Source organism: Lipophrys pholis (assembly GCF_963383615.2).
Source record: "Lipophrys pholis genome assembly, chromosome: 15".
Lineage (NCBI taxonomy): Eukaryota > Metazoa > Chordata > Actinopteri > Blenniiformes > Blenniidae > Lipophrys > Lipophrys pholis.
Window position 1 is genome coordinate 13,885,369 of NC_137642.1, and position 11,692 is coordinate 13,897,060.

The 11,692-nt window shown below is 40.7% G+C and overlaps 1 protein-coding gene across 1 annotated transcript; it reads right to left on the bottom strand.

The window, feature by feature from the left end:
* Window positions 1–120: 120 nt before the first annotated feature.
* lhcgr (luteinizing hormone/choriogonadotropin receptor) lies at window positions 121–11,353 on the bottom strand (the record flags this gene model as incomplete). The annotated part of the gene is made up of 11 exons (XM_080482311.1): window positions 121–1,273; window positions 1,786–1,839; window positions 2,008–2,196; window positions 4,702–4,776; window positions 5,194–5,262; window positions 5,444–5,521; window positions 5,791–5,865; window positions 7,207–7,281; window positions 7,549–7,623; window positions 10,801–10,872; window positions 11,184–11,353. 11 exons carry the CDS (start codon window positions 11,351–11,353, stop codon window positions 121–123), a joined length of 2,085 nt encoding a protein of 694 aa, XP_080338437.1.
* Window positions 11,354–11,692: the final 339 nt, after the last annotated feature.

Below are 11,692 nucleotides of genomic sequence, written 5' to 3' on the forward strand. Positions count from 1 at the left end.
CTGACAAGTCTTTTGATTCTGACCTAAATTTGGAAAAAACTGCTACATTGTTTTTGTATTGAACAAGAAGGCAGATGTTGCCTCTAAGTTTGTAACAAATTATTTCTGGATAGTTCTGAATCATGTGGTTCCCTTGTTTAGAAGGCAATCTCTCATCTTAATATGATAAGCATAAAACCCGAGTGAGTCTGATTTCCTGTTGGATACTTTCTGCGTGCTGGTCAGGTTTGACGCCAAAGTCTGTGACCTGTAGAAGTCGGCGTTGGGATGGCAGCAGCTGCTTCGGCTGAGCAGCAGACACATGTCCCTCCTGAAAGCCCGCGTGAAGATGGTGTACAGAAATGGATTGCAAAGGGAGTTGATGGGATAGAAAAGGATGAGGAGGATCTTTGAGTGAGACACAGTTATGAGCGGCATACCCAGGGCTGCAGAAATGGCAAAAAATGAGATTGGCGCCATACAAAGAAAGTCTGTGAAAATGAGCACCGCCATGCGTTTGGCGATCTTGGTGTCTCCGTGACGAGTGGAGTGCTCCGGGTTGCGCACGCTGAGATACATGCAAATGTAACAGTAACAAACCATCAGGAATGCAATGACATTGAGAATAAGCACAACCACCACGTAAGTCTGAGAGCTCAGCGTGTCGATGTCCATGGGCAGACAGATGCTCACTTTGCTGTAACTGCTGACCCCCACTAGAGGGAGCAGAGCAACCAGCAGAGAGAAGACCCAGCCTACCCCCATCATGGCTGTCACGTGGCGCATCCGCAGCCTCTTGTTGACATGCATGGCATTGGTAATAGTGTGCCAGCGTTCAAGGCTGATCAGAGTCAGTGTGTACACTGATAGCTCGCTGGCGAACACTGTCAGAAACCCTGCTGCCCCACATCCGGGGCCCGTCTGCCAGTCGGTGGCGTGGTTATAGTATTCCTGACGGGAGAGGGAGTCCATGAAGGCGATCATCATCAAATAGAGTCCCATGCACAGGTCAGCAAAGGCCAAGTTACAAATGAGAAATCTGGAGATGGTCAACTTTTGGCGGCTGATTATGAGGATGACCAGAACGGCGAGGTTGCCAGCCACAGCAAAGACGGTAATTATCCAGGTGAGGCAACGCAGGACGGGAAAGCCCAGCAGGTCTTCACAGGGATTAAACTCATCTGAAGTTGGTGTGCACTTGACAAACGGGTTCAAATTAGAACAGTCAAAATCCAGGTCGGTATACTCGAAGGTAATTTCATAGATCGCTTCGATCCCATTGGCCACGGATTCTCTGGAGAAAACACAAATTTTAAAGTTACTATGAAAAGCTCATGCTAAAGGGACAGTATAATAAATAAGAGTAATATTGTATGAACATTTCCCATTAGTGTGATTTACAGGGCCCATTGACAGACCTTTACTTTTTAAGAGTCGTCACCACATTCCTCTTTTTGTTGCTTTGTTGTCTCTGTTTTCTGTATAAATAGTCTGGTTTTATTTGCCAGAACATTAACAAAATTATTACTTGTACAGCAAACGGCCACCAAGGGACGATGGAAATACACTGAGGGTGATGATGATGCACTGAGACCCGAGAGAGATCAGTGATGCAGTAGACTAAGTGAGCCAGCTTATTGCTTGAGAAGAAGAACCAATTTGAAAAAGTGAAAAGATGCCAAAACTATGAAAGTGTTCATTTTGTTTGGTGACGTGGTTTTAAAAATTGTTGCAATCGATCTGTGTGGAACATCAGCAGCTTTTGACACAGATTTTTTTATGTTGTTTGGCGGTAGGATGACTTACATATCTGTTGCAGGGGGTTCACAAAACTTTGTGAGGTTCTTCAAGGCGCTTTCCATTTATAAAAGAAACAAAACAAAGAAGAAAAGGTCAGTGTGTGTAAAGTATTGATAAGCACAGCTGCTAATTGCCAACCTAGTGATGCTCTGTATTCTCTGAAAAGGGCTTTGGCGCTTTATGCCGATTTCAATGGATTTGTGACCTCTGGGAGCAGGTGCTGGTTACCTTTGTTTCCGGCGCCATTTGTCGAAGGCGCAGCAGTGGCTTGGGTACGTGAACGCGGCCTCGGACAGCTCGGCCAGGTTTTCCAGTGGAGGGAGGCTCTTCAGGGCAAAGGCAAAGCTGGCGTTCAGAAATTTCACCTGCCTCAACCCTTTTGGAGGGAGAGAACTCAGAGCTGTGGAGGAAACATCCCTGAATCACACATGCAGAGAGTAAAGACAAACGTTTCAGTACAAACCGGGAAGAACACTGCGCATAAATTTTGCTGCTCATTCAAGATCAATGTTTTGTCCGGGGGGATTGAATGAGACCACTAGACAATAACTTTCAATTATACACAGTTAATTATGCTTTCATTTGTATGGAATTGTCCAGGATCATAACTGTGTTGTACTGCGTTTCTAAATGGATTTCAGATGGACAAACCAAACAATACCTCTATGGGGAAAAATGTAAGACATGTTTTATTGCCACTGTAGAGTCTCATGAACAATTTACACACTAACAAGCAATATGATGTTTCATTGGTGATCTGAAAAGAAGCCTGGAAAAAGTTATTAATCTGACTATGTTTAGTTGAGTTGTGGAGTGTCTTCATATTCAGACCGATGAGTGAATGTATTTTATTTGCTCAACCATAACAATCTTTTTTTTTTTTTTTTTTTTTTAAAAAAGCCAAAGATTCTAATTGTTCATAGAATTTGAATTTAGAAAGAAATTTACTTCAACAAACAAGATTCAATTTAATGTTATTCAGAAATGTTAAAAACATGCAAGAATGAAGTTTGAGTTAAGAGGAATGAATGTTACATAAAATAACAACAAACTTATTAAAATCTATAAAACAGAGCAAAACCAGCAGACTGTGCACCCTGGTTTACTTTTAATGTGGCTCTTATCGTCGTCACATCTGAAATCAGCCAGAATCACACATTGATAAGAAAGTTGAGACCTTTCACATCCGTCACACAATTGCTTGGCATAAGAGACTGTGAGCTGCACGCACTGTGAACTTTGTGTTTGCTCACTAATCAGCATTCAGCAGCTCTGCAAGCCTTGTTGGTTGTTTACACAGACAGGCTGTCACCACCCTGATGTTTATACAATAAAATAATAAACATTGCTATGAATATTAATCTTGCTTCCTGACCCAGTTCAAAATATAATCTCTTTAAAGCTTTTGCTTGAACATTTAAAGTTTTCCCATTTTCCTGCTACTTCATAGTTTTTGACACTGCACAAAGAAAATGATCACTTTCATTACTGAATCAAGGTTTTTGCAGGTGAGCGTGTCATGTTCACGTCGCTCGTCTAATTGGTGCAAACAATAGGTAGTGCGACAAAGTAAAAGAAGCGAGGATATAACAATGAAGAGCAACATTAAATATGAATGTTTTTCTGTTGCACATCACACAAGTAAGGTGCTATAAATGATTCTAGTTCTAAGACTGATATCAGTTACAATAAGGAGCCAAATTCAATAATCCCTGCATGATAAACCCCTCTGATGCATTACAATAGTGGACTGTTTTTTCAAAAGAGCACTTATGAAAATGTTATGAATGAACCAAAAGTGGGTAGGAAATCCAAAACGATATACTTGAAAGTTTTGAAGCGCTAAGCGAGTAATTTTCTCTGCAGGTGTGTTACTTCAGTCTGTTTCACAGCCACAATTTCATTTTGGTCCCATCGTCAAGATGAAGCTTCAAGATTCTGTATTGATCCATAAAAGGAAATTGCAGCGTTGGTGCAGCATCACTTCACACCACATAATGGATATAAAAAAAAAGGCAACACACTAGATACAAGCACTAAGGATACAATCTTTGGAATAATATAGAGGTGAGGAATTCTCACATCAAAAAAATATTACAATGTTTTTTGTTTTTTTGGTGTGTGGGTGTGTGCGCGCGCACGCGCCTCCCCTGGGTGGCACCAGAAAACTGTAACGTGGGATCAGCAACAGGAGAAAACATCTAGCATGAGATATCAGCTCCATGCAGAATAGATCAATTTAAACCGTCCACAGTGTAAGAAGTAAGACGGAACAGAGTAAATGTTATAAATACTTAAATTCTGAATATTTATGAAATTAATGTTTTGTTTTTTGCTCCACTGCCACGGTGTGACTTTCATGAGAAGAAGAGATCTTGAAGGCTTTGGATATTCTTATTGAGAATCATATTAATTGGCAGGTGGCCTTTGGTAGGTGTGAAAAATCTTTTTACACTTTGAAAGACCCAGGATTCCATGGATACACTTTCAACTTGTAGAAAGTACACATTTCCTGTATTGGCCTGAATATAAGATGGCTTTTATGTCCCTGGTAATAGGTTTGACAGAGCCAGTCAAATGTCCGGGCTGCGTATTAAACAGTGGATTAGTGGTCATACCGGGGGAATAACAAGCCAGCTACAGGCGCTAGATGTTATTGACAAGCTTTTCAAAGATGTGAAAATACTTAAAATAATGTATTTTAGATTCTTGCCAGAGCGGCAATAGCTGGAGTGAATACCAGTAGAGCAGGAGATTTCTGCACGATAACAGCGAAGGAGAGTAGGAACAGGAGACTGTACATAAAGAGGAAACATCTGAGAAGTCCAGGATATAATAAATAATAACAAAATCGTCTTATATGTGGACCGATACGGACATTTTGATTTTCTTTGTACTTGACTCTCAGTGACAGGGACTTACAGAGAGGTTGGACCTGTGGCTCCTTCAAAAGCATCTTCTTCAATGTAACTGAGCTCCTTGTTGTCTCTCAAAACTCTACAAAAGACACAAAACAACAACACGTGACCTCAAATCCAGCTACAGTTTTGCGTTTTGAAATGCAAAGTGAAAAGAAAATCAAAGATGACACTTTAATGGCCAACAATGCCCAAAACCATTTTTCATCTACTTTCTGTTTTCTCTACTTGACACTGAGGATGAGCCGCATTATTTTTAGACTGCAGGGTGTCTGTACATATCTCATCCACATCAGCATTCAGCATTACAGGGACGAGCAGGAAAACAACAGGGCATCCAATCTCTGTTTAGTCTTACATAACGTTTGTTTGTCTGTACGCTTGATTAGGAAATGAATGAACCTTAAACTGCCACAATAGTTACCAACAACATACTGCATTGTTTTAATATTTGCACCAGAGAAAACGGCAATTCTTGAAGATTAGACATACTTACAGTGTGCTGAGCTTGGTTCCATTGAATGCATGGGATTTTATTTCCTTGAAGCCGTTCTTGACCAGGTTCCTGTCAAGGACAAGGTGCAATAAATTTTTGTTTAGTCGGAAGCAGCCAACCAAGGTTAGAGGACATTTAATTACATAAGCACGATAGTACAAATCAAGGAAAATTCCTAACAAATGTTGACAAATGGCTGATTTTAGCCACGATAATGTGGCATCAAAGAGGAATTGGCTCCTTGACTCACATGTCAACGTCCTCCCCAGCGATACCGTGGAAGGAATTGGCAGGGATGATGTCGATTCTCATGTTATCGTCCATTTGTCTGCACAAAGACCAGATAATATTCGCTTGAGTGGTTTGGCTAAACTATCAGACAGACAAAATTATGGATTCTCATGCGTGAAAAGAGCAGCATGCTGAACCGTGACACAGACGGAAGAGTTTCCTGTCGTGACATCAATACAACTCGAGTTTCACTTTAAGTTACGGCATGAAGAACCCACAGTTTTGCAATGTGCAAGAAGAAAGCAAAAAAAAAAAGAAAACCCCCCCCAACAACTCCTAATCCACTTTAGAAACACGATTACTTACAGGAGAAAATTTGCCGCCAAGGAATTGATGGCGCTGAAGTCTGGGAAGTGTACGATGCCCGTGTTGGAGATTCTCCTGTGAGATGAGCGACGCGTGATTGTTTTAAGAACTAATTTTCAAAGAACCAACAAAGTTGCAGATTGAAGAGACATTTCAGAACACAGCTATACAAAAACCTTTGACTCTTTCACGCTCGACTCGCAGCATCGAATGTTTAATATATTTTAAAAATCCCCCGGCTGACATTTTTGCACAGAATATGAAGAAGAAACTATAATAGAGGTCACGAGATATCATCGAGCAGCTTCCGACTGGCGACATGACACTCGGGAGTGTTTTGGAGGCAGCAGCAGCAAAATGTCACAGTGAAGAGAAGACTGCAAAAAAATATATATATATATAAAATCGGAACCTCTGATAATCCATGCAGCTTAAAGCAACGTTTCTGCAGTGGCATTGTGTCCCGTACATCTACCACTGAGAAAGTCCTGTCTTAAAAATGACGTTTCCTGGAGTATATATTCACCATTCAAACAGTTATGATTGGGATGTTTTGAGTTTTTCATTGTTAAAATGTCAAATCTAGTGAATTAATTGGTATAATTTCAAAATGGCTCTTTCTAACGCTCCATTAAAGCATTGCTTTGGGAAGGACTTCATCAAACATCTTGTTTTATGGCTTTATATAATTTAGGGTCACTGTAGCCGATGACTGTGTGTCCATCACAAGGCTCAGAGAGACAAACAGTTCTTCTACAAACTTCACGTTTGCAGAACACGCAAATTATGCACAGAAAGGCTCCTTTGAGCAACCCAGACTCAAACTAGGGGCCTTTTGAGTGTGAAGGGAGAGCGCTACTTACAATACAACCATGCAGCTAACAGAATCATGGAATCAGCTATTTTTAGATAAAACATTTTGAGATAAACATGGATGTTTGCAGTTTCTGTGACCGTGAAGACAGAAAAGTCTTTCTAAGAATGTATTTCTATACCCGTCTTATTTTCTCTATACATAGAGGAACGTTGATGCCTCTGCTGACGTGCGAGACTATAAGGAAGCATCAGGCTTTTAAAACAACCTCCAGCAGCTGTTAATGTTTTGTCTATGGTTTGCTTGTGGGCTTATAGGTAGGGTCACCTGATATACGTATGTGTTGTTCTTTTGTATACAGTTTTGGGCTGATCTGCAGAGAAATGTGATTAAATCAGTGCAGCGTCATTCAAATTGCATCATCATCACGTTTTTGTTGTTTTCACTGATAGTGATGGACAACTCACCTCTTCACTGACAGACACTGACAGTCATCCATACTCTCTATTGACTTTAGGATTTATGTTCGGCCAGAGATGTTTAAAGAGAACAAAAACACCGCGAGCACAACATTTCAAATGCATTTCAAATCAGTCACTCACAAATATTTCAGCTTTGGCAGATCAGTGAAGGCCCCATTTTCAATCACCCGCAGACTGTTGATACTCTGCAACAAACTACAGGAATAAAAAATGAGGAAACATATCAGCAATTACAATGTTGTTGTCAGTGGCTGTCAACCAACACAGCAAAAAAAAAGAACAACAATCCTATTCACACATCAGCCGCTTTGAAAGTCAAGGATTAAACATGCTGCATTGTAATTGACAGACTAATCCTGAGAAACTTAAATGAAATGCTAAACCCATACCAGCTGTTCAAATGAATAATTGCTTCCATCACCGTTGAGTGTGACATGTGGTGGAAGGTAAAGCGTCACTTACATTTCTGTCAGGCTGTGCAGGGAGAGGAAAGCGCGTCTCCGTACGCGAGCGATGCAGTCGCTCTGGGAGATGTCACTGTGGCACAAACAAATGGATTCACATCAGCTCGCTGTCTGACAAAAGGCTGTAAACAACTTTCTCTTAAAATGTTACAGATGGAGCCGGTGAACATTAAGGGTGTCACAAGTGCTTTCTGCGGATTTCTCCCCGCTCTCGCTCCCCAATGCACCGCTTTTAGAAATGGGACGTAGTTGACTGATGCGGGGTCACAAGCCGTGAGGTAAATATTAAAAATGCCTTCGCGATCAATCCATATTCTAGGTCAGTGTGTACACACACACACACACACACACACACACACACACACACACACACACACACACACACACACACACACACACACACACACAGAGGACCTCACTGTTGAAAAAGCTTCCAAACATACATCACAGATGCATCTAGGCCAAGAGGACTAAGTGGAGATGTTTGAAAAGGAGGACTAAACAAAGACATCGAGAGTCGACAACATTTCTTGAATTTGCCCTTGAAGACTTTGTTTTCTGATGGCTGACTTTCTTTATGAGATGCTCTCATTCCTTCTTGTTTTTTTCTAATCATAATTTGAGGCTTCCACTTTTCTGTAATCAGTAAACACTTTACTTCAGATAGTGTTGCTCTGCCTCCATTTTCACACCAAGAAACAATTAAACTCCATCTGTAACGCCTTGTCTCCCCCCCCCCCCTTTGTTCCCGCCTCTCGACGACATTATGTACAGTGTCATAATTACCACTGAAAGCACATAGAAAGCTTTTTCACATGAGCCTCGGCGAGAAATGGTGCTTTCATTTTGAATTGGCGCCACCAAGGACAAACTGCACAGAACTGCTCGTGTCTCTCTACCTTGACACAGATGTAATGGACTGAAGTAAGTAATCAAGGATTACACCTTTAAGACTGAGACTTCACATTAACCTGAGTGTATTTTATCAGCTCAACGTTTATTACTTCATGATGGAAACTGAATTTGAACATAATGACCCCATCACTCGCAAGTACTGTAAGTATCAGATGCTGATAAGGTTTGTCCCTGAGGAGCAGAGAAAAGTCAAACACAATCAGTACAATCCAGCACCAGCTAAAGAATTCAGTTACTGAGAAGTAAAAACACAAACAAAAAAACCCCCCACTGTACCTCAGTGAAATAAGAGACTTTAAATGTATGCAGAATATGATTATTGGCACGATTGTTTAATGTTTCAGTTTACTTGCATTAAACAAAGAGGGTTTTACTTTTTGGTTTTTTTTCACAGTGGTGAAGAGAAGATCGAAAAGCAATAGCTAATATTAGAATGTCCAACAGTACAGTTATCAAGAAGTTTTCCAGTTGTCAAACTATATGAAATGTGTAAAACTATAATAAAAATGCTTTTAGGATGAAATGCAGAGTTAAAAAAAAAAATCAACCAGAGACCTCTATGAAAGTGAATGGTGGCTTCAGCCTGCCTGTACTGTACGCTGCACACTAAACCAAGAAGAGCTTCAAGGACAAAAGTCAAGGAGGAAACCACCACTGAAAGAGTGAGTGTGGAGGGTATTCACTGAAGAGATGAAGCCACGGTAGAGGTCTTTGGGAAAGCGATGCATTGCTTTTATTGTGGTAAATGTAATAAAGAATAGGGAAGAGTGAAAGCTGCTCCTTCAAGATTACCAAAGCAGCTCAGGGGGGCAAACGTGATGCCAAACATCAGAGAACCTGGTTTCAAGTTTAGCTTTAATGGGGCCGTTAAAAACAGTGCAGGCACGAGTTCTGGAATAACGTTACATCCTGTGTGGGCCAAGTCCTCACATTAGATAACTCGTGTACCAGCTTCTTCTTTCCCAACCTAAATACGGTATGTTAATGTCATTCACCGGGTTCATGATTTAATAGTGCTTTAAGCCCAGCTTGTGTCAAACTTGGACAAGGAATAAAATGATATACGACACTGTTTTGTTTGGTTTAATGAACCACAGAAACATGAAAAACAGATTTAGGGATTTTTCAAATCTACATATTGTCAATATGTCTGAATTTGATCTGTTTTATATATAAATGACATATAAATGTGTAATTATGACCGAGTTTTAAAAAGTTCCAGAATATAGAAATTAAATGAGCGTTTGGGTATTTCTCAATAGAACCCTTGCATTGTATTATTTCAATTTCCAAGTAGTTCAATGATGTGTCCTGTAAAGAGTTGAATCCCTTTGAGAGCTCCAGTCTGCCACAGCAGAAAGAACTTCTGCAAACCTGAAAGAGCTTGACAGGATTACAATGGTAGAGCTAAAGCATCTACCAGCATGGATACAACACATAATTAGAGTCCATCATTGCAGCCAAATCTTGTGTTTTTTTATATTCCATTTGTTTTGAATGTGGAGTTTTATTTTCTTTTGCCACTGACTGAATCTTTCATTAACTCCTTTTCTGGAGTGCTGCTACCTATATTTGCTATACCTATAATTGTGTGAATGAGGCACAATGCACCAGGTCACAATAATCTCTCAACAGTTTGGTTTAAGCATTTCCTCTTTAAAACGTAATGACATGTAAATTAAACTTATAGAGAAGAGGTGATGGAGAAAACCGAAACTGCAAAATGGAATAGGGAGTTAAATCCGCACCAAAACGTTCACGCAAAGTTTAAGAAATACTTAATAATCAAAAACGGATCTTCACATTTTCTACTTCTGCTCAATCGAAATGCTTCAGTTGAATATCAGATGAAATCAAGCATTTAGACTTCAGTGGGTGATCACAGGAGAAACAAAAAGTGCTACAAATGTAAAAATGACCACATCTTGACATATTGGGACATTTCATTAATTTCAAAGTAAGAAATAACGTTTCAGAAGTGTGTGTGTGTGTGTGTGTGTGTGTGTGTGTGTGTGTGTGTGTGTGTGTGGGTGTGTGGGTGTAGGTGTGTGGGCGCGTGCAAGAGTGCATGCAAGAGTGGGTGTGTGCTTGAACATTTGGTTACATGTAAGGCTTTCCAAGAACCTAAAAACACTCCTCTTTCTTTACTCCTCAAACAGATATTTTGACAAACTATCTCAGAAAACACTGATATAATCCAGTTTGTGTCCAAAGTCTGTTTTAAGTGAAACTTAGTCGGTGTCTGACTTTTTGTTAACTTCGGTGTCAGGAGTAAAGCATACATGTGCAGACAGAAGTTTGGTCATATAGGTGGAATTAAAAAAACAAAACGTACATATTTGTGATGTTGATGAGTTCCTTGAAGGCATGGGAGGGAACTTCTTTCAAGGGCAGATGAGGGAACCTTCTGTAAAATCCAAAAGTCAAGCTGTTAAGTACAAAGGCTGCATAGATCATAAAATAGAAGTAATACAAAAACGTTCCCTTAGGCCATACTTCAAACCTACTTTTTTAATAATACACCCACAAATAGCCTTTAGAGGAATATCACAGGGAAGATATGGGGGTAAATACTTGATTTATGAGTTAAGGGATGGAGGAAAAGTGCAGTTAATACTAAGAAGTCATCAATAAACTCAGTATAAAAACACCACGAATCATCTCGAGGAGGAACATCAGGCTCTTATCAGCAGTAAGACATGAAGTTGAGTTACTTACAGCAGGACCGCGGATGTTGGTGCAGTCCGAGAGGCCATCTGAGTGTCTCTGTTGCACCGGAATGTGTCGGTGGAGCAGCGGCAGATAGCCGGGCAGGTATATGCGCAGCAGGAGCGCACAGCCGCCAGAGCGCACAGCGCGACCAGGAGCCGAACCGCGAGGGGAGCCATGTGACACCTCAGGCTTCACTCTGGGATAGATAGATAGATAAATATACAACTTGTATACATCAAAACGCTTTTCTAATGCTGAGAGCAAAGCTGCTCTTTCGGAAAAAAGAAAAAGAGATATATATGAAGCTCTATCATGCCACGGAAGAAAAGTTTGGAATAATTTGAGTCTTTCAGGGATCAGCTGCTGCCTTCAGGTGCTGTCGTAATTACGAGTACTGCACTCTGCCGGGAATGAAAGACGGGCGGAATTTTCTTTGACAGCCGAGCCGCGGAGATGTGACGTTCAGTGGGTGGAGATCAGAAAAAGCCCCGCCAAGTGCCGGTGTGAGCCGGGAT